This window comes from Cucurbita pepo, unplaced genomic scaffold (assembly GCF_057944985.1).
Source record: "Cucurbita pepo subsp. pepo isolate OVF unplaced genomic scaffold, ASM5794498v1 scafford_52, whole genome shotgun sequence".
Classification (NCBI taxonomy): Eukaryota; Viridiplantae; Streptophyta; class Magnoliopsida; order Cucurbitales; family Cucurbitaceae; genus Cucurbita; species Cucurbita pepo.
This window is the reverse complement of record NW_028257957.1, coordinates 89,145-112,500: the sequence shown is the minus strand read 5'-3', so window position 1 is coordinate 112,500 and position 23,356 is coordinate 89,145. Positions and strand designations below refer to the sequence as shown.

Sequence of the window (23,356 nt, the reverse complement as noted above, 5' to 3'; positions counted from 1 at the left end):
GGGTTCGACAGGAAAGTCCTTTCGATCCAATCCATTCTTGGAGTCAAATAAAGACAAAGGATATGTCAGTGACCTAGCCCGACAAAGCACTCTCCGAGGGCATGGAATGTCGAATTTTGCGGTCAGAATCTCCACAGTAATGTCTCTCTTAGATTCTCCGGTCGAAATACGGGAAAACTCCATGCAATTCTCGATGGAAACAGAGTTTTGCTCATTCTCCCCGGAACTAGAAGATCATTTCGAGATCTTCGAACATATTATAGGGTTCAATGTGACTATTGTCACTTCGGCCAACACACAAGATGAGACTTTACCACCGTGGAGCGGCTTTTTGCAAAAAGATGAGGGGGAAACTCAGTAAGAGGAGAAGCTAAATATACACGAGATCACAAACGTAGATTGCTCGCGGCTAAATATGAATTGAGACGAAAGCTTGATTTAGATAGAAAGCCTTTTGTAAAGATCCCAATCTTCCTAGTGATATGCGGGACAAAGATCGTGAGAAGTTGTCCAAGTTGACAAGAAAAGAGTTCCTTTGCACGAGTAAGAAACCTATGTATTTTCACGGGTCGCCCTCGTGGAGTAAATGAGTTCTTTCCATTTCTCGTATCGTTTTTCGTGGATTAGCATCGTTAGGTTCTTTGATAGGCATAAAGAAATCGTCTTGGTAGCAACCAACAAACCAATAGAACCAGGGTTAGCTCAGCTGATGGTCCACAAGCAAGGTAAGTAGGTCCATTACCGGCCGGCTCCGGAACGAAAAGACCTAACGGAGTCATCCCTTATCTCGGATCGGAGATGCTAACGGGGCGGGAATCGAAGTGGGGGACCTCTCTACCACCTGTGTCTATCTCCTGTAAAGAAGTATGCTCCCACAGACATAGACTACGTAGAGGGTAGTACTGACTCTTAGAAAGATAGAATATCACCGCGTGAACATAAGATGTTGTTACCAATATAACTCCCGAGGGATCGACCACTATTCTAAATAGAGTAAAGTCAGGCGGAGAATGTTCATTGGAGTGCGGAGGTTGTTCCCATCATTGAAGTCAGAGTGTGGGACTGAGCCTTACGAATGAGAAAGACAAAAAAGTGTTTCGTTTCATTGGAAAACCCAAGGCAAATATCATATAGACTTTCTCTCGCCCTACTTCTCAGTCTCGATAGAAAAGGTTGGAGAGAGTGACTTTATGAAATTCTCTCCTTTCTAAAGCAGCGAAAGGCGGCCCCCCCAGAACGCTAAAAAGGTGGGGGAACAAGAGTTGTCACGATAGGAAAGAGAAATGACTAAAAGAAACCAACGATTCTCTCTTCTTAAACAACCTATATCCTCCACACTGAATCAGCATTTGATAGATTATCCAACCCCGAGTAATCTTAGTTATTGGTGGGGGTTCGGTCCGTTAGCAGGTCTTTGTTTAGTCATTCAGATAGTTACTGGCGTTTTTTTAGCTATGCATTACACCCCTCATGTGGATCTAGCTTTCAACAGCGTAGAACACGTTATGAGAGATGTTGAAGGGGGCTGGTTGCTCCGTTATATGCATGCGAATGGGGCTAGTATGTTTCTCATTGTGGTTCACCTTCATATTTTTCGTGGTCTATATCATGCGAGTTATAGCAGTCCTAGGGAATTTGTTCGGTGTCTCGGAGTTGTAATCTTCCTATTAATGATTGTGACAGCTTTTACAGGATACGTACTACCTTGGGGTCAGATGAGCTTTTGGGGAGCAACTGTAATTACAAGCTTAGCTAGCGCCATACCCGTAGTAGGAGATACCATAGTGACTTGGCTTTGGGGTGGTTTCTCCGTGGACAATGCCACCTTAAATCGTTTTTTTAGTCTTCATCATTTACTCCCTTTTCTTTTAGCAGGCGCCAGTCTTCTTCATCTGGCCGCATTGCATCAATATGGATCCAATAATCCATTGGGTGTACATTCTGAGATGGATAAAATCTCTTTTTACCCTTATTTTTATGTAAAGGATCTAGTAGGTTGGGTAGCTTTTGCTATCTTTTTTTCCATTTGGATTTTTTATGCTCCTAATGTTTTGGGGCATCCCGACAATTATATACCTGCTAATCCGATGCCCACCCCGCCTCATATTGTGCCGGAATGGTATTTCCTACCGATCCATGCCATTCTTCGTAGTATACCTGACAAAGCGGGAGGTGTAGCCGCAATAGCACCAGTTTTTATATGTCTGTTGGCTTTACCTTTTTTTAAAAGTATGTATGTGCGTAGTTCAAGTTTTCGCCCTATTCACCAAGGACTATTTTGGTTGCTTTTGGCAGATTGCTTACTACTAGGTTGGATCGGATGTCAACCTGTGGAGGCACCATTTGTTACTATTGGACAAATTTCTCCTTTTGTTTTCTTCTTGTTCTTTGCCATAACGCCTATTCCGGGACGAGTTGGAAGAGGAATCCCTAATTCTTACACAGATGAGCCCTAGCCCTGTAAGCTCACACCTAATCAGTGCAAAATTCTGACACAAATCATTGTAGAGTTAGTATTACACCAAGAATGAATTGACAAGCAGATTTTCTAGTTGGCTTTGTTGATATAGCTTAGATAGGGAAAAGATACGAGAGGGTAGGGCTGCACTTTGAAATCCGGGGGCTTTGTTACCGAAACTCCCTTACACCTCCACCCACGGCACTTACTCGTCTTTTGAAAGCCAGAACATGAGCATACAGACAGGAGTATCCCTATCACGCATGCTTCTCCACTGATGACAAAATGACCTTCGAGACTCTGATAGGAATTCCTACCCCTATCAATTTGAGGGGGGAAAGAAGTCAGTCTTCCGCAGTCATATGCTTTTGCACTGGGACTGATAGCGGGAAGGCCCAGAGATCATAAATCAAGGATGGGATAGGAATAGAGGCATTCCAGCCCAACATACTCCGGTGAATGGGTCGAGAGAGATAGGGAGGGGAGTGGGCTAGAGGAAGTCTAGTAATATGTGACTACAGGGGTTACTCTTCCTTCCTCATCTTTCATTATTCATAACAGTTAAGTGGCTATCCAACCAACCATTCAATCGGCTATGGAGGGAGGTTTCAGCAAGCGGGTAAACCGATGAAAAACTGAGGTAGGTCGATCATCGCTCAGCCCTCGTGTTCTCTACCGTGAAGTGATTAATCCGGGTATGCAATCCCTATGGAAAAGAAAGTCTTCCGATTGGAGTCAATTTCCACCCTCTGATTGATGAGCCATTCCCCCCTTCCGTATAGCCAGAAAGGTATTCCATCTTATGGATGACTTTCAGTAGTTCTTCCATCCCCTCTTGTTCCACCTATCCCTTCACTCCCCAGGGATTTCCTACAGCTAGACAACCACGGTTCATCGCTCGGAGAGAAAGAATAGAAGCAAGCATTTCCCGTTCAGTCGGTAATGAATCAATACGCAGGGAAACTCTCTCTCTCCCATGATGGGAATGGCAAGTTTCGTACAGGCTCATATTGGGTGTGGGTATGCTCCTTCCATAGGCCACTTTCCAGAAGGTCTTCAAGGTAGATATGCTCTTCTTCTCAGAAAGACCATACATACCTTTTGGTCAGGGGGCACAGAAGGGAGAGTGTGCCGGGTTTCAAGCCTGGTTGCATGTGACTGAGTTGGGAGAGGGGGGCGAATAGATCCGCTTCACTGCAAAATTGCATTTGTTTTTCCTTCTTTTTCTAGTAAGATTGAAATATCATCCTTCGATAATCTTTAATCCTCATCTTCGTCATGCTATGAATATAGGTAGGCAAATCACGCCATTTCTTTTTCAGAGTAGCGGGAATCTGATATAATTCACTTTCACTTCTCCAAGCATCTTTTTCAATTCTTTTCCCACTTTCTTGTTGTTAGCCAAAAATAGAATAGAAGAAGATTCATAATTCACATTAATTTATTACGTCCGCTGTCCTCAAAAAGAGATTGTTAGCAAGCAGCACTACTACTAATTCCCGTTCGATAGGTTCCCTTCCCATTCGGGGGCTGAAACCAGCATTTCGCCACATGCATCGTGAATTGGATCAAGATCAACAGCTTCTTAATTGGATTTGGCTCTCGAATTGACTATTGAAAAGGAGGTGAGGTGATGGCTCTCTTTCGACGATATGCATCTCGAACCTGGTCTCCAACCGGCATAGAAATTGGCCCAGCACTCGGGGGGCCCCTACCCGGTCTCAAGAACTCGAGCGGTCTTTATAGTGGTAGCCGATTCAGATTGTATAGCTGCTGGGAAGCATAAAGATCGATCCATGTCCAGATTGCAACGCATTAAGATGTCAATGCCCAGTAGTGAATGTGTTCCCGGTGGGGCGGCTATCGTCAGTGTTCTAGTACAAATCATATCTCTATCTTTTTCAAAGCACGTCAAGACCAAAACAAAATGTAATAATCACAGTGCTTGAATTTTCTTTAATAGTTTGGCTGGGGTGATAAATAAGTGAGTGAATCTCGATCTCTTCTAGCTCTTCTAACTCATACTCTCACGGTTGTCCATGTCTCTAAAAAGAATATAGAAAGATCTCCCCCAAAGTAGTTTGCATATCTCGAACTACCTGTGGATCCTCGTATAGATTCCGAATGCTCTCATAGGGCTGCACGGAAAGCTTCCTTAAGACCGGATCATTATAGATTTGGTACCAATCGTGACATTTGAGAAGCTTGTCTATGACTTGCTCTGGCTGACTCTGATGAGACTGATTGCGCTTTTTACTAGTGTCTACAATTTGTTAATTATTTCTTCGTCTGTGTATTCCCCCCAGACAGCTCCTTATCTTCTTTGAAGAGATACAACCATATGGGAGCCCAGGGTGAAATTGCACATCGAGTGCTCTGCCCTCCCACTCGGTAAAGCACTCTCTTATCTTCTTAGTGGTAGTATGCTTGGAGGCATTCCTGTTGAATACCCCCGCATTCAGGTGATACCCACCTTCACTATGTGGTTCCTTTGCCACTAGAACGGCCCGGCTGTCGAATAGTTGCCTAAGTCTCTCACCAACTCCTTCTTTGTGGTAGGTCTTCTATCCGCATGAGTGTTAGCGTAACAAGAATGAATTTCTTGATTGGGGTGCCCCTTCCATGCTTCCTTCCTTCATTTGTCTGTGCTCCATCTCTACCAATAATGAAAGAAAGAGGTTTGTCCTTCCTGCGTCTGCTTGCTACTCCCGCTTTCTTCTTTGTGATTGCCTTTACAAAGTACACGTCATTCATTCCTTTTGCTCTCGAGATCCTAATGCCAACTGCAAGATAACATCAGAAGCGTCAATGCAGAGTATAATAGGTGGAAGCTCTTCTCTATGTACTTGTAGTTGAGTAAGGACTGTAAGCTTCAAGTCCCTTCTGACTTATCCTCTTTTTTAGAACCAAGAAGATTTGCCAATCATGAGGAGTTGAGTCTGATTCTTCGCCTACCACTAATAGAATAGCTTCGTCCGGGAAATGCGTCCCCTTACTAATCAAATCAAGCTCATAGTCACGGGCGTGGTCTGCTCCTGCCCCTTTGCTTTACTCATTTAGGGCTTCTGGGTGACGTACACAATATCGAACTCTGAGAGTCACATCTGCCACCTTGCCCATGAAGGCTGGCTTTTCAAAGAGATACTGAAGCGGGTCCATCCTTGCAATCAGCATGGTCGTATAGTTCAAGATGTAGTGGCGTAGGCGTTGCGAGGCTCATGGTTGAGCACAACCGCTTTTTTCTAGAACCGTATACCTTGTCTCTCATAATCAGTGAACTTCTTGCAGATCGAGTATATTGCTCTTTCTTTCCTACCTGTTTCATCGTGGTGACCAAGGACAGACACAACTCATGGATCCTTTCATTACTTACAGATGCATCAGGAGAGGTCGACCAGGCGTTGGCGGTACCAGGATGGGAGGATTGAATAGAGATTTCTGCACTTTGTTCACCTTTGGCAATGCTCCTTCCCTGTGTCTATCTTTTCTTCAAGAAGGCGGGGTCTTGCCCAAGACTTGTCGATCATGTCATCGACATAGACCCACATTTCCCCTTGTTCATCATATCATGAAAGAGCACAGTCATGGCTCGCAGGTAGGTCGCCCCGGCATTCTTTAGACCAAAGGAGGCATCACCTTGTAACAGAACGTACCCTTCTATCTGATATGGTGATAAACGCTGTTTTCTCTCTGTCTTCCTCGGCCATCTTGCTTGATCCGGTTATATCAAGAGAAAGCATCCATAAAGGACAGCATCCCATGTCCAGCGGTCTTGTCCACCAGAACATGTGAGGGGAAGAGGAAAATCTTCTTTTGGGCTTGCCTTAGGCGTCTTTGGACTCAGGGAACCAGCTTTCAAATTGAGGGAAAAACCAACCGTTCGAAGCGTGACCATCCAATTGAATCTCGTTACCCCATGGATTCATTCTTAGTTAGTTAGGAACCTGACTCGATAGCGCAGGCACAAGACCTTTGAATGCAAACAAAGAATAGCGAGACCGCATATAAAAAGGTTTGGAACCCAAGCTGACCTTATTATTATTCAACAAAGGGGAAGGTTTGATAAAGGGTAGTAGGTGTAGGTCTTTCCAGCCTCATTAATGCAATGGAACTCAATCACTTTCAGAACTGGCCTTGGAAGGAAATCTTTATTCAAATCATATAATCTTTCAGAAGCTGGCATCGCTAGTGGACTCCTCCTCGTCGACAGCCAGCAGTTGCCGGACGGGACTTCCTTGCCTTCAGCCTAGCCGCCTTGCCCGCCCTTTCGGACTACCTTACTGACGGGCTTGCTTTCCTGCCTTCGGCCTTCAGACGGTATGCTCTAGTTGCTGCTGGCAGCTCTTAGCTGAATGCCTTGCTTCGCCCTACAGCTAGTGGAGACACCGACTAATAAGATTGACGAGAGGAGAACACATGTCGTGGTCGAGACAAATGATGATTGTCTTACTCATCCTTCTCTTCTTTCTAGGCCTGGACTAATGCTTCCTTATGTCCGCCATTAGCTTAAGGCTAGTGTAACGGAGGGCTTCCTCGCAAGAAGCTTTATAGTCAGGGACAGCTTGTTTGCCTTTCTTCTTTCTTTTCCGTACGCTTGTTTGCCTTTCTTCTTTCTTTTCCGTACGTTAGGGTCGTTCGGGCGTAAAACCGAGTTGCATACTGGGCTGGGTGAAGCTTAGTCCTTCGGACCTTTCAATCTCGCAACTTTAGTAGCTAGGCGCTCGCACGCTTTAAGGGCAGTTTCAGGTATTGCACTAAGAAAGACTCCTGCCGTTGCTAAAGGTCAGATTTTCACTCAATTTCTTTCAAATTGAAAAAGAAGAGGAGCAAGCAAGATCAGGCTTTTCAGGCGTATCGCGCAGGAGCTCGAAAGCTGCGAAAAAAGTAGAGCTGTGAAATCGCTGTGGTGAGGTATTGGATTGGAAGTGTTCAACGAATCGAGAGAAAGACAAAAGAAAAGAAAAGAGCACCGTGCTATACTGGCAGAGCTTCTGCAAAACGAGGTAGGTATAGGTAGCTTTCGCTAATGAGAGATGGGTTTGGGGATTAGGTCTCCTAATTCATGGAATTAGTTTGATCTTTATTAGTTTCTTTTTAAAGCTGCATTCTCCTTCCACTTTGATTGAGCTCGACCCCATTTTAGAATCATGGAAGACTCTCCCACCCAGAGCAGCGAAACTAACGACTCTTTTATAAAGTCAAGTAGAATTAATTACCTACTTTTACACTCATTTGAAAGCTGAATGAGATAATAGACTTACATCACCTTTTTCTTCTCTGATTTCACTCTAAAGCAATTATGAGACTGACTGAACCGACACCCTTTTCTTTTACCGATGGAACTCTTGAACAAGGGGCTGAGGATTGAATGGAATCTCTTGTAAACTCAATCACTACTGAACGAACTTGATTGAACGCGAGGTAAACAGGAGGATGATTCTTGACTACTCTCCGGTAAACAAAGAAAGATGAATGAGACTGAACCACTTACTTCCCCTTTTCCGATATTCCCTGAACTTATTGAACTCGGGTAATTGCTAAGTCAATCCTCTTGATGAATGAAACAGTAAACACTCAAGAAGCATGATCCTTCACTCCTCTCCCTTTGGTCGAGCTCTTTCACTCGTTCGCCTCGTAACCTCGGGCTCACCGCTTCGCTCCTCTCCCTTTACTTACTGTCGAGCTCTTTCACTCCTTTGTTGCTTGCTTGCTTTCACTCCTGCCCTTATATTACCTGACCTGAACTACTGAACGCACCTTCTTGATCTGATCCTCCTTCTCAAATGAAAGATTCGTTAGACTGTAAGGACCATTGATGATTTAGTCGATGCTTTCCCTTATTTTTAGGGCTATTTGAGAGTATAGGTAATTCCATATATTAAGTCAATCCTCTCCCGCGACACCCTTTTATTGATTTAACTCGGCTTCGCTCATTCACAGTCAGTTCGTGTTCGTTCACCTTTCACTCTTTGTAAACTAAGACTCAACTCAAGCTTTATTCATTCTCGTGAACTACCTAACTTGTCCCTGATTGAGCTCTTTCACAAGGTCAAGCCGAAAGAAGAATAAATTCAGACGCTATTGTTGAACCCGAACCTCTATTGCCGGAACCTTATACTCAATCACCTTTACTGACGTCAGAGTCAATGAAGACGCTTAACTCCTTTACAGAGAAAGAAGAAATGAAGCAAGACAAGCTTACTTAATGAGAGTGAACCTATCTTTACAGTTCAAGAAGAAATGAAGGGAGAAGAAGAATGAGCTACTGAACGATCAAACACTCTTGAACTCGTTAAAAGCCAAAGAGAAAGGGGAAAGAACACCCGGACTGTCTACTCTTCTCTTATGTGTGTGGCCATGGGCTTTCCCTTCTGTAAAGTCTATAAGGATTCTATATAAGGATCAAGTCTGGGCTAAGCACCTTTGGGTCCCCCTCTTAGTTCAATTTCGCTCGAAAGAAATGGTAATCTGTCTGTCTTCCCTTCATTTTTTATTCACTTATATTCTCTTCTTCTTCGATTCCTTTCCATTAAGGTAGGTATATATAGACTAAATCGGAATTCATCAGATATGAAGAAAACCAACCACTTATAGGACTGCGATAACGTCCATATGAAAGGCTACGTATGAGTTTCTCAACGATAGGTATTACTTTCATTCAATACGTATCTTTTCGTTACACTCATTCAGTCTCACTGCCAGAGCTCGTTCGCCTCTACAACTCGGTCTCAGAATTCCATTGCCTCGAAAGGAAGCCAACGCTAATTTCCATGTTTAGAGTGGAACACTAGAAAGAATGAAAACCTAGACCAGTAGTACTAGCGAGGGAGAGACCACTGATAATTCACCAATGGGGACTATGAAAAGAAAAGCTGTTTAGCGCCTTTTTTCAAACTCCCTATCGAAAGTGTCCATTAAGACAATATTGAATAAGACCCTGAAACCCTTAAGACAAAGTCAATCTCAGCACAAGAGCCTCAACCAGTCATACAACTTTTGTTAGGCGAAATTATGGAAGATAGGTACGAAGCAAGGGATGTAAGCTAGCCTTGCTCTTAGCTCTTACGATAGGTAGTACCTTACTCGCTTACTATAAGTTTCATGTTCCTGGATTGATCGAATGTAGTGCACATCTTCTTAGGTGAAATTGGCTTGGTGTTCAGTGTGGGCTGTCTCCCCTATCAAAAAATAGTCAGAGTAAAGAGAAGGAAAGGGGGTGGAGGAATTGGTCGACTCATCAGGCTCACCGGTGAGGAGAAGACGAAACTCTCCATTTTACCCGGCATGATAAGCCCCGTCACCTCTCTGTCTCCAGCCATCATTCTATTCTTAGATAATCCAAGCAGCAGTTCCACCAACAACTAGCATCTATTAGTTAAGGTTAAGTGGTTGGGGTACGGTACGCAGAAGCATAGGGAGTGATAGCAGCAATTGATCCTGATCTGGTTTTCTCAAGACCAAGAGCATTCCTACCTACGGGATTTAGATTAAGAACAACCAATGGTGGAGGCAGTTGATCTTAATCAGCTAATTAAGAATTACAAGACAGGCTATACTAAGGAGTGAAAGGAAGGCAAAGATGTGGAGGCTAATATGATGGCACAATCCTGGAAAGCAAAGACAAGCCAATATGGACAGCGGTAACGGGAGTTCGAGTAAAAGGCTGGCTTGTAGTACGAAGGTAGGAGTAGGAGAGGCGGGTAAGGAAGGAAGGAGTTCTTTCTTTTTTTCTTTTTAGAGTAGGAAGGCAAAGTAGCTGAATCATCTGCAAGCTGGACACTGACTAAGCGCAATGCTCGGAAATCATAAACTGGGAAAGCGTGAACTAAATTCAAGCTTGCTTGGCATGAAGTACGCATTCAGTTAATGGCATTTAGGTTTGTCATGCTTTGGAATCTAGTTCATAAGTGAGCATGAAGCTTTGGCTCTGTCAGTCATATCTTTCTTATCTCCCTCTCGAGACAAAGAATAAAAGAATATAAGGGGGGTGGAAGTTGACTATTCCCAACAGGCGAATTTGTGTGGATCTATTATAGCAAAGAGGTTCAGTATGCAAAAAACTTGGGTTACAAGGTTGGAGATTCTGATTTGAAAAGTGTTCTAGTCCTTTTCTCAAAATGTATCTCATCACTGCAAGTAGACAAAAATCTAATCAATCTAAGAAGAAAGGTGCCGAAGCTATGTCTTATATATAATTCTTCTTCTTATGAACGCACTATACTATATGGGAGATTGATGGATTAGGTATTAATCCAGAAAGTAGAGTAACTGAGATAAGATATACGCACTATAGAGAGATTTGCGGAATTGCTAAAGAGTCAATCTTTCTTCGATATTAAGAATCTGGGCGATCATTACTTTTGACTTATAAGATAAAGACTGATGATGTTAACGACATTGACTGGAATCCCCCTACCTAGAATTAGCTGTTCAAATGTCGGCTGCTATTACAGCTTATTCATATGTAGAAGTCCATTTTCAGAGAAAACTCTTACTGAATACTATTACTATACTGATTCAGCTGTTCCAGTAAGTCCAATACCTGAAGAAGAGCTTTCATCGACTGAATTGGGAAAATGAAAGAGAGAGTATAAAGTAGATACTGGTTACTTCTTAGCACCTAAATCCTATCTATTAGTGACTCAAAATGATGATATACTTCTACTTAAACACAAAGGTCCAGCTAAAGACTTAGTAAGCGGTGAGTGGTATCAATCAAAATACAATGAACCCAACCAGAGTGAAGTAATTCGACATAGGCGTAATTTCTTTGTTGATAGAAAAAAAGCAAATTAGTTTGAAAAAAGATATGAATATCAATCTTGGAATCAAAATGGATAGAAAAAGAGATCCAGTCTATGATCAGAATCTGATTGTTGTTAATACTCAAGCTCAATCAAGAAATAACAGACTTATGTGGGTGGGTCTAATTAACAAACTGAAATAGGTAGGATGAACTGAAAGAAAAAGAAGATAGAGACGAAAAGACAATTCCGACTCCCCACAGTATAAATTCTATAAACTAAAACGTAATAGGAATAATCAGAATAATAGAAGAAGAACCAATAAAAGGTGACTACTAATATTAGATTAGATACCTAATACAGAATACAGAGAAAAAATGTATCAAATTGCTTGATTTTGCTTTCTATTTTATATAATACTAATATGAGACAAGCGCTTTATTCTAGTCGTGGGAAGGATTCCTCCATTAGATCTCGCCTGAAGAAGGAGGAGATTTCTTTGCCCTTGACAAATAATCTTTACTACCTTTGAGAGCGGGCCCCTGAACAAATGTGCAGCAGATGATTTCGCTGCAGTTATTCCTCCACTTACTTCTTCTTGGCATCAAAGAAAGCTGCCCTTTATTCCTTGCATCAACAAGGCAATCCCGCATAAAGAAAGGCTACTGACTTGGCTGATTCAACAAGGAGGGAGGCATCCATTCAAACAGCTCCCATTCCTATGTTGACACAAAGAAAAAGGAGGGAGGGGGCTTTCTTTCTATCCATTACTTTGAATAATCATAAAGGCTTACTAAACCAGCAAGATATGAGTCATAAAGATCACATCTCCTTGAAGTACAGCAGAGGAAACCTTCTCGTTGCTGATCCTGCAAGAACCGCTACCGCCACCGACTCTATCTTAACGTCTATCTTAACGACCGGTAAAAGCCCTCTTTCTAGGATATGTCACTGCTCGGGGAGGAATTCATTCTTCTCCAAATCACCTCTTCCTTTATTTCAATTTGAGAAAGAAGTCAATTTATCCAGATTCAAGTTAACCTAATAGTTAATAGTGCAGCGGATTCTGTAAGATAGAAGGAATTTGATTGACATCCCAATGAGAAATGAGAAAGAATTTGATATATATAAAGGATTTAATCCAGTCTCAAGCCAACTTTCTTTACCGGATCTTGAGAGGTCTGCCCGTCCGGTGAGAGAATCCACTTATTAAATCCTTTCCAATAAAACTTCGTTAGAATTGTACTGCAGGGATTTGGTCAAAAGCAACTTTATAGCAGCTTTCCATGCTTATGACACTTCCTATGATTGATTCCTTACTATAGAAAACAAATATAACATTTTAGTCACCAGATAAATAAGACTTTGAGATTGATCTTTAGTCATATTCATTCATGTTAAAGTCATGGGTTATCCGGTAGTCTTCTTTTCAGAGTATATGCTACCCTGGTATTCCACTATATTAACTCATAGAAAGTGAAGCGTATAGTTAGATTCTTGATTTTGGTAAAAGCGGGGCAACCACATTTCTTTCTTCTTGCTCACTATACCTTGACTATCATGTTTGCAACACTATTGTTGGTATCCGTAGAGCTGGAAGAGAGAACCTGCCTCAGATCTACTCTTTTTTTGAGGAACTGAGTAAACGGCCCTCTAAACGAAATTCGGTAGAACTACATTCGGGTCTGATACCAATACTATTTCCATCATTACTATAACCAACCTTAGAAGATCTCATTTTTGATCTTGAGTAGGTTATGTAGGCACTCGGCCCTACTCGGGGATAGCAATTGGAAATGGCGGGCTCGACCTTTGACCAAAAATCAAATTAATGAATGAAACAGCTGACGGCGGCGGCGTCAAGGGATTGCTATACCAGCGCAGCCAGACCAGATTCTATAATGAATTGAATAACGAAAAGCTAACGAACTTAAGGAAGAACACCCAGTTAATGCAGAAATTTCCTTAAGGATCGCAGTGTAATAGCGACTAGCGGACCCACCCCCCCGCAGTCAAAATCATTATCCCTTGGAATTTCCATCTTCGAGTTCTTCTGGAAGACCTCAAGTCACGGCTTCCCACCCAGTCTTAGTGGAATCGCTTAAGTATTAAAAGAGCTAGTCAAAGAGCTAGTCAATTAGTTCAGTCTTATTATTCCGGCAGTCACTTAGTGCGTCTTCCTTTTAATCAATGGAAAATACAAGACAATAAAAAACATAGTTCTATTATGTTTATCTTACAGACTTGAAAGTCAAATCAAATAGAAAAGAAGATTATTCTCAAAATGAGCTTAATCAGCAGACTTCCCAGCGCCAACAGGAGCCTGCAAATTCAAGATCTATTATTCCTAATAATCTGACTCTTAGTTCGTTAGGGGTCAAAATGAGAGGCCATCATAACAAGCCTATGATGAGGAGTAAAGTCTTCTCTACTCATACCCTTCCTGGAACTGATAGCATCTCCCTCCCCTCTGAATGAATTGCTGCTGGATTTGAGACCGGCACGAGTTGGTCATACAAGTTGCTCAGCTAAGCCCTTCACAGGTGATGCATCAACATCTTGTAGTCAATCTCATTCCACAATTCCTTCCTCCATTATTCTTAGGATATCTTTTTTGGGACCAAATCCCTCTCTCAGAGATAGGTAGAAGTTTTCATAATATCTATGAAATGATAGATTTGTTAAATATTAGATCTACGCCTATGTAGAAGATAATCGTGTGTCAGAAGAATTCTTTGATGCGGCTGAGTAATTCTCTTCAAGTGAAAAGGCATCATTGGTAGGCGGACAAGCGAGCATTCCTGTGGCATTGGGAATAGGTAATCGCAGTGAATCGGGCAATTCGTTAAAGGATATCCGTATAATGACTACCTTTTCTGAAACCATACCGCTCCTCTCCCTCTTGGTCTCGTGGCTTCGTTCGCTCCTGCACCTATATGGTTTCGTTGCTTCGCTCCTCTCCCTCTTGGTCGAGTGGCTTTCGCTCCTCATTTTGATTCTGGTAAAGGGTGGGAATCAGTCCACGAATGAGTTCCTTCTTTAAAATCTCTCCGGTTTACACCAAGGCATAGTAGCTTGTTTATGTCTGATTAACCTCAAGGCGCCTTTTAGAGAAAACAGGGTGATCACGCACGCATCCATATAACTCTGTCTTCTTGCTCACTGCTCAAGGGCCTTATGGCTCTGATACACTCCCCCATTTCTTGCCGATCTTGATTTGCAGCTGCAGGGGGGGACCATCTGGAATTATGAATTAGAAAGTCGCTACTTTTTCACTTTGACATTTTTGGGAACACACCAGACTCCCCTATGATTCACCATACATACCTTTACACTATAGAACCGATAGGCAGCCAAGAGTCATACCAGAGAGATGTATTGGTTCCATTGCCAACATCATGTATAATAAATATCTCTTATAGCCAACTCTCTCAACACCTGTCAAACTTTCCTACAAACCCAGCTACCATTATTTGGTGGGTTTAATACACCAACAAAATGCTCCTATTTTTGAGAAGCATTCTATGTATATCCTAAATAGCTGCACCAATCAAGCACCTTCTTTTCATTTCAAATAAATAGGTAAAGGGCCAAGCTACATTCCCTTTGAACCATATCAGGACCTGACCATAAGAACCTTCTGCAGATCTTCTTATCAATTGTCTTCAAATCAAAACTCAAACCGGCACTGGCAGTATGAACACAGTACTCAAGTAAACACTTTCATGCTAAGGAGGGCACCCTGAACGAACCTGTTGTACAGCATATTAGACGGCTTTTCCAGTCCATCTCTATACTCTAGCTTTGATTCTCTCAATTAGAGTAGAGGCAAACAATCACTAACTGAGAGACTGGCAATCCCAGGTACTTCATTGGCATTTTACCTTCATTGAAGCCAAGTAGATTTTCAATATTTCACTTTGCAGCATCAGACAGAAAGATCTCCATAGTAGATTGGACTCTTGGATATGCAGTAAGAACAGAAAGATTTTGGAATTCTTTTAAGCATTGATTGACCACAGCAAATCCTTCTCACGAACTAGAGATTTAGCAATCAACGGAGTGGCTTTCGCTCCTCTCCCTCTTGGTCGAGTTGCTTTCGCTCCTCTCGCTATGGTTCGAGCAGCTTTCGCTCGTTCGCCTCGTAAACTCGGTCTCACAGCTTTCGCTCCTTGGTTTATTGTCTATCGACACCTTTTTCTTTTGAATTCATTGATAGAGCTTTTGGAGCAGATGTAAAGCACTAGATTCTTCAACGAGTACCAAGAAGAAATTCATTCACCAGACTAAGAGAAGAAAACAGAACAAAAAGAGTCTTGGCTTAAGCCCAGCCGCCTCCGGGAATTCATCGGGAGGAAGAGCCCCAAGGGCGCCATATTCTAGGAGCCCAAACTATGTGATTGAATAAATCCTCCTACATCTGTTGCGGGTCGAGGACTACGGAACCTTTGACTCTATTACCTGACCGGAACCAAAGCTTAATGAGAGAGTGAGAGTTTACAGTTAAAGAAGAAAAGGAAAGACATGAAAGAAAGAAAGACAAGATGAAACAAAAGAAGAATGAGACTGAACAGGAAGGGCTGAAGAAGAAGAAAATGAAACTAGAATTATCCGTCACCTATTTCTTCTTTCAATGAATGAAATCAGGGAGACGAAAGAAAGACAAGATGAAACGAAAGATGAATGAGAGAGAGAGAGTTTACAGAAAGAGAAGCGAATGAACCTGAACCTGCAAAGATCATTAAGAAATTGATTCTATCCAGCATAGGGGTAAAACCTTGTCATAGCTTTTTCCCTTAATAGCTGAAGCTTCAAGCTAATTTTTTCTATCTTTCCCGTATTTTTGGGGTATTTCTCTTTTTCCCTTAATAGCTGGAGCTTCAAGAAAAGAAATTCTATCTTTCCCGTATTTTAGGGGTATTGCACTTTTTCCCTTAAGGAAAGCAGCTTCAAGAAATTCTTTTCTATCTTTCCCGTATTTTGAGGTATAAAAGAGTCCATTTTCCCTGATTTCCCTCGGTAACTCAACTGTAAACACTCAAAAAACAAGAAAAAAGTCTATCTTCTGTCTATTTTTTTGGATAAAAGTCTATCTTTCCCGTATTTTTGGGGATCAAATGGATGCTTTACCCTATTTTTGGGGCTATTTTCCTTGATTTCACTCTTTCACTCTCCTGTAAACACTCAAAAAACTAGAATGATCCTATCTATCCCGTATTTTGAGGGAGAAAATCGAGGTCTTTTGGGTGAGAGGTAATGAAACTGTCAATCCTCAACTCTCTCTTCTATCTTTCTTTCCCTTCCCTTATTTCAGGAAGTAGGTAAACTCGTTCTCACTGCTTGCTTCGCACCTTTCCTCTTCATTATCCCCAAAAAGTCTTGTTTGTGGCCTTCCTTCTCTTCTGGTTAATCCTGAGAGTCAGGGGTCTTTTCTTATTTGGGCAGTCACGGGCTCTTTGAGGTCCTCCTAATGAGTCGTGGATGTAACTGTTATTTGATTCCGACGGCCATGTTCTCGCCTCCCCTCCCCTGTTCGGGCTGTAGTTCCACTTTCACGGAAGAATCGACGAGCTTTTTCAAAAGATTCCAAAGCGCACACTCGAAAGTGCTTCGAATTGAAATTAGTCATTCGTTGTTCGAGACCGGTTGAGAATTTGGAAAACAAAAAAGAAAGACCTCTTCCGACGCGCACGCACGAGAAAAACTCTAATTCATTGTTACCACAGGCGATTCTGAAAAACAAAGTTCCATTCGAGATTGCGCAGAAGGTTGGGAAACCAAGAGAACGCTTCGCCTTTTCTTCCTCGGTTTTTATCAGAAGCTTGTGATTTTGTTTTTGTCCCTTGTTTCGAGCAGCGGCATTCTCCCTATAAATTCTCCCGAAAAAGAAGAGAAAGGAAAAGTCAGTCAGCCAATTTCTTGGAAAGTTCTTTCAATCCAGGGAAGGTTGATTGACAAAAGAGATTAGGTAGGGATAGGATAGGTCAGATTCCATGATTAGAGAGATGAGACTCGAGCTGTTTTCATGCCTGCAAGGGAGTCGGGATAGATAGGACAGGATCACGGTGGCTCTTAGATGCCATGAGTAGGACCCATATGGAAATGTTCGCCTGAGTCTGATTCAATTGAGATGAATTACTTCATTATCTTCTGACGTCACCTGGGATTCCTTTTTGGCCTCAGTATCCGCCGTTGGGTTATCAGACAGATCTCAGCGCGGGCTTGAATACTTTTTCCCCACGGGTTATGCATTGGGCTCCTCATGTATGAGAAAATCCATATCATCATTGGTGCCGTATTGATCCAGCTCTTAGGAGTCCATCCACAAAGATGCGTGCGGGGAGGGGTTTGAGGTCTGTAGGGTCCGAGCAACTAGGGCTTTCATCAAAGGGTTGAAGGAAGTTGAGCAAACGTAAAGGATGATGAATCACTTGCAGGGCATTCAGGGAGTAATGCTCGGGGGTTGGTATATTTTCGTCTCATGTCTCTACCATCCGTTTCCCTCTTTTCTCCGGCTGGCGTGATAAGGAGGTTGGGATCCCAACTCGACAATGGCGGCTCGATCATGTTTATATTGGCAGGAAGAGGTACAGCATGAGTGGGTAGATAATTGGTAGTTAGATTGGGACGGTTTGCCCTGGCTCCATTTTCCCTTTCCCTGAATTAATAAGGTCTTGGATGTCATGTTTCAGCCTTAAACACCGGGTCAGTCTTATTTATGGCCATTTGTCAGATGGTATTTGCAGTAGGTATTGGCTTTGTACCCTCTATCAATTTCTTTTTCCTGGGCGGATGTCCGCTTGAAAAAGGAAGGAGTCAAATGAGCTGGTGGCGGAGATGGGGGAAGAGGCGTGAGTACACCATTCTTCTTCAGCTTTTCCAAAGCGCGGCTGAGAGTTATGCCGAACGAAGTTCAAGTCCTGGGTGTCTTTGGCTTTCCGACAAGACATTGACTTCGCTGTTCTTGCTTCTTCCTCCCAGGGCGGCTATCTTCTTTCCTTTTTTGATCCGCCTTTTTGACCTGTGATCCATGTGAGTCACATTGTGGATATCATTTCAATACGAGTGGTTCCATCAAAGAGTCATAAATGGGCATCGCTTGGAAATAGAAAGAGTCATGGTATTGCCTACTCATGTTACCATTATCCGCACTTTTTCCTTTTCTGGGAGGAGATATCGATCACTTGGGCAGCTTTGGCCAACGGGCCAGGAAATCCGGGAATCTTTCATTTGGTCGCTGGCGAGTCATTTCCAGCCCTCTTCTGGTTACTTTCATCGGGGTGTTCTCATTTTCTATTCTTTCAGCATTGTCGATGTCATCCCAGGATTTCAGGGTAGATTTGTCAATCTGTGTGAACCATCGCCCAGCCACTAAGAATTCTAGGAAAGATTTTGGCCATCTGCCTTCTGAGTGAGCCTCATAGAACCTACATTTGAGAAAAACTGCTGCGGATGAGTCTTAGGACAGCCAGTTCCATCGTATTTGTCTATGTCAGGCATCGCTTTTCTGGAGATTTTGCCTCTGTAAAAATGGTCATGTTGAGCCCATGGTCTGACGAACCTTGACTTTCTGCAACTCTTCCTCTAACTTGGCTAGCTGCTCCCCTTGTTCTTTCAACCATTTTGACATTTCTGTTCTGGCTTTAGGGGAAGGAAGGGCTGTGGCCTGTTAAATGAAAAAGGCTGTCCTGGGTCGGGAGAGTCTGAAGCATATTGGTCACAATCATCAAAGACCTGAACCAGAGGTGCTTGAGGTGCAGTAGAAGGAGCTGACTTATTGATGGCCCGGTTTATTCATTCCTATTCCTTTTTGGCCAACAGAGCCTTGAGTCGAAAGTGGTTGGTTCAGGCAGAACCGGGATTTCGGGTTCATCTGACATAGTAGCTACAATGGGAGATTCAGAATTCGGGGGTCTAACTTCTTCTACACGAACCAGTCGGCGAGATGGGCGGACCCAGGACGGTTCAAGGGGAACTTTCTTGCGGGATGGAATGATGTGAAAAAAGAGAATCACCTATCTCATAGTCTTGCTTAGTGCTCAGGTGCATCCTACTGGGTGTTCAAATGTAGTTCTGTTCTATGGCCACGTGTAATGATAGAATTTAAGCTAACGTAGGACAAGTAAAGGTTCCCACTGCAATGGGGGCTGAAAAAGAGACCTCCCAGCCCTTCATCCCTAGGACGTAGGACTGGTCAAACGGTACTATGCACTCCCACTTTGGTATACCCTCCTAAGAGGAGTACTTGGCAGCTGGTGGTGGGTTTTTGGGATGGTATGACTCGGCTCCCTGGCCCGTAGCAACCAATACTTCCCCCCGGGTTTTCCTATTTCTGGACTATATGCAAGATGCAAATGCATGCTTAGGTGTAGTGAGGTGGTGTGTGCTTATTTCAAATAGGTGCCCCCTAAGTTTCTACATATTCTATTTTGAACAAAGGAAACAAGAAGGGTTGGTTCATTTTCAAGTCAAGTGAGAAGCCAAAAACCATAGCATAGATTTGAGGCTGATATTCCCCAGTGGAGTCGCCAGCAGTAGCGCCCGCATTTTGTTTGGCACCGCTTGCCACATCATCACGAGGCCACAAAGTCCTATCAAAAGAGGAGAAAAAGGGGTTTAGAGTCGACACCTAGGCATAGGGCCTTAGGACTCAAGAATTTGACTCCGAGTCTAGGAACCATTGGTCCGGGTAAGGCCTTCCTTTATATATTCCAGTATAGTAGCGGGGCGTTAGCGCAGGCAAGAAAACGGAAGAAGCAAGTCATTCATTTGACTGAAAAAAGTCATTCATCATTGAGTATTACAGAAGTGACGATTTTTCTCTTTAAGTAAGAGATTGGCCATCGCCCAAAGGCGGCTAATTGAGCCGGTCATCGGTTGAGCCTTTACTCACTTTAAAAGCCACTTTCTTTTCTGATTAGTAAGTGGACGAATATTCGTTGTATATCTATATTGGACTTGAGATTTAGCATTGTTTTTTTTCAGTATATATACTCTAATGTTCAGTGAGATTTCCTACTGACGGAATCGCTTGAATTAGTTGAAGGAAAGGAGGTGGCTGGTCTCACTGGAGAGGAGAGTTTTGACAGCGAGGGAGGCAGGGGTGCGTTGGTATCGTATATGTATATATATAAAAGGCTGCATTTAGGAGTGATCCTTCCCTTTTCTTCCAGTGGCGATCTCACTTGAGAAAGAGAGTCTGTGCTTAGTAGCGCGTAAACAGAACACGTAGCTCCATAGCGGAACTAGTCACTGGCTACAGGTTTCTTTCCTACCTTAGGACCGGAGGCAGCCGAGAATGTGATGTCAAAAGGACCAACGACGATGAAGGAGAAGAAAGAAGGAGTAGGAGCTAGCCTGCCTTTATAAGAGTAGGGGCGAAGAAGCTCCACGAGAAGAGGCGCGAAGCTAAGAGACTGGAAAGGAGAGGAGCGAAGCGGCTCGACCGAGAGGGAGAGGAGCGAAGCGGGGAGACCGAGAGGGAGAGGAGCGAAGCGGGGAGACCGAGTTGTAGAGGCGAACGAGCGAAGCGGTGAAGACCGAGAGGGAGAGGAGCGAAGCGGTGAGACCGAGTTTACGAGGCGAACGAGCGAAGCGGTGAAGACCGAGAGGGAGAGGAGCGAAGCGGTGAGACCGAGTTTACGAGGCGAACGAGCGAAGCGGTGAAGACTGGAAAGGAGAGGAGCGAAGCGGCTCGACCGAGAGGGAGAGGAGCGAAGCGGGGAGACCCTTAATAATGGGCGAACGCGCGAAGCTAAGAAGACTGTAAAGGAGAGGGGCGGAATCGAATGATTATGATCTCGACAATGAGACAAAGCCAAGAGGGGAGAGCACTTAGACAATTCACTTTGAGTACAGGGAAGTCTGCTGGTAGGAATTCCTCAGGGCGTATTACGGTTTTTCACCGAGGGGGTGGATCGAAGCGATTGCAGCGAAGAATTGATCTGAAACGAAGCACTTCGTCTATGGGCATTGTAGAAAGAATAGAATATGACCCTAATCGTTCTTCTCGGATCGCTCCAGTACGATGGATCGAGGGGGTCCGCCAGAGGAAATGCAAGACGATAGAGGAGTTCGCTCCGCCGCGTAAGATCCTCGAACCTACCACGACCACCATCCGCGGCCTATTTTCGTTCTCTTCCACGCCCGGGAAGGTGGATCAAAGAAAGGTAGCTTGCTTCTCTCCTGGACAGATGGCGGCTTATGTAGTGGTCGGCCTTCCTACCAGGATTCCTCCTTGCTCGAAGAGCCCCTTTACTAGTAAGGGCGCAGGAAGCAAAAAAACTTGTGCTAAGGACGTTTTCTTCTCTGCCTTCTCCTCTCAAAAAACCAAGGGAGAGACTGCATCCCTTTCCTTCGGTAGCTCTTTAGGTTTCCCAAGGATAGCGGTAGCTGGGGCAAAGCCGGCTTTCTTCGCTCCGCGAATGAGAGAGAAAGTCAGAGGAAAAAACACGTTCTCTCTTTGCGAGGTCCGAAAGTGGAGAACACATAGCATTCTCTGGGCACACAGGATGAAACGTAAAGCAGCGCTTGATTGGCAGAGTTTTAGGCGGCAAGAGACTGACGGGCTTGTTGGAGGTGCTGAGCATAACGAATCGAAACCAGAGACGGATCCAGCTAGCTTGCCTGCCAAGCCGATAGGCGAAGGGCCGAAGGATGGAGCGTGCAAAGTCAATCGTGCACCTGTCGTGTGACCCGTTGGTCCTAAGCAATGTCTTGCGCGAAGCGACCCACCTAGAAAAGCTCCCCTTTATCTTAGGGCTAAAATGGAACTTCGATCGGATGCGGGTATCCAACCCCGCCGCTGAGATGTCAAGCGGATTCCTGGGCGTTGACGAATGGCCGGCCACCTTTGACGTTAGAAGAAAGAGCAAAAGGCCCGGGGCATAGCTGGATGAACCAATGTGAATGAGTGTAAGCTTCGTGACCCGAACACGATTGGTGCTGACCACACTAGGGGCGGGCTACCGTGGTAGCAAGAGAGAGAGGCCAGGCGGTGACAATTGAGAGGTTGTCACTGAGCATTCCTAGTCACACGGGAAGAGAGGTCAAATGGCAAGAAGGCCATACGCCCGTTTGGCTCCTCGCGGAGTATAGCTCACATCCAAACATCTATCTGATTGGGGAACGGGGCAACGCCCATGAAGCTCCGGCGGAAAGGGAAGGCCTGCCAGGCCGTATGCCCATGGGTGCAGGATTCTTCGAAAAAGCGCGGGCTGACTCGGAGACCTGGGACCTTGGCTTAGCAACGAATGAAGGGGAGCTCAAAGAGCTTTCTCCCCCAGTGGCTTATGTAGTGGTCGGACGGCAGAAAGCTCGCTAAGCCTCGCTTCCCTCCCTTCTTCAATGAAGTGGAAAGTCTGAACACTTAGTATAGTAGTCGGCATTCTATAAGCGACTTGTCGAGTCTACGAAGCTTTGCTTCTTGTAGTCGGCCCCTAATGCCTCCCCCTGAATTTGCTTGCCTCCTTACAGCTCAGACAGAATGACGCCTTGACTTTAGTATTGAGTATTAAGTAGCTAAGTTGACAAAGGGGAACAGCCAGCCCACTCTTCTTTATAGTCGTAAAGGGCCTCTCTGAAAAGTCAGGAAGGAGGCCAAGGGACGAAAGCCAGACAAAAGAAAGGACTATGATATTGGCAGTATGATATAGTCAGAAAGTACGTTAAGGTTACGAAGTCACTTAGCCGTCTACAAAGAAAGGGAAAGGCAAAGGCGTCGGTACGGAGTCACGTCAACTGTGGATATAGACTAGGTAGGCTAGTTGGAACGGAACGGAGTCTGAAACTATGGACCGAGACTACACTAAGGAACAAGGAAGCTTGACTGAGCAAAGAAGTCAAGGAACGAAGCTCTTTCTCTAATAATAGCCACAACTATTTATTTCTTATAGTTGGCAAGGCTTTCTATTTAGAGAGAGGCAATGGAATTGTGAGACCGTCGAAGAGGTTCAACCACGAGACCAAAGGGAGAGGGGGCTTTCAGTTCTTAGGAAGAGCCGTACGAGGCAGCTCACGTACGGTTCGGGAGCCGAGCCCCAGCACAGGGACTTAGGTCAACACTTATTTAATAGCCAGTCATCAATTGGAAGCGGGCAAGATGGTGATGAATTACGATTGGTCCAAACCTTCGACCAGCGACTTATTGCGACCC

At 44.0% G+C, this 23,356-nt stretch overlaps 1 protein-coding gene across 1 annotated transcript; it reads left to right on the top strand.

Moving 5' to 3' along the window:
- Positions 1-17,453: 17,453 nt before the first annotated feature.
- Positions 17,454-22,525, top strand: LOC111784913 (large ribosomal subunit protein uL2mz, N-terminal part). Its single transcript, XM_023665434.2, is given in 3 exon segments — positions 17,454-21,879; positions 22,234-22,311; positions 22,314-22,525. Coding segments are annotated over 3 exon segments (1,179 nt in total). The 5' UTR covers positions 17,454-20,990.
- The last annotated feature ends 831 nt before the right edge of the window (positions 22,526-23,356 follow it).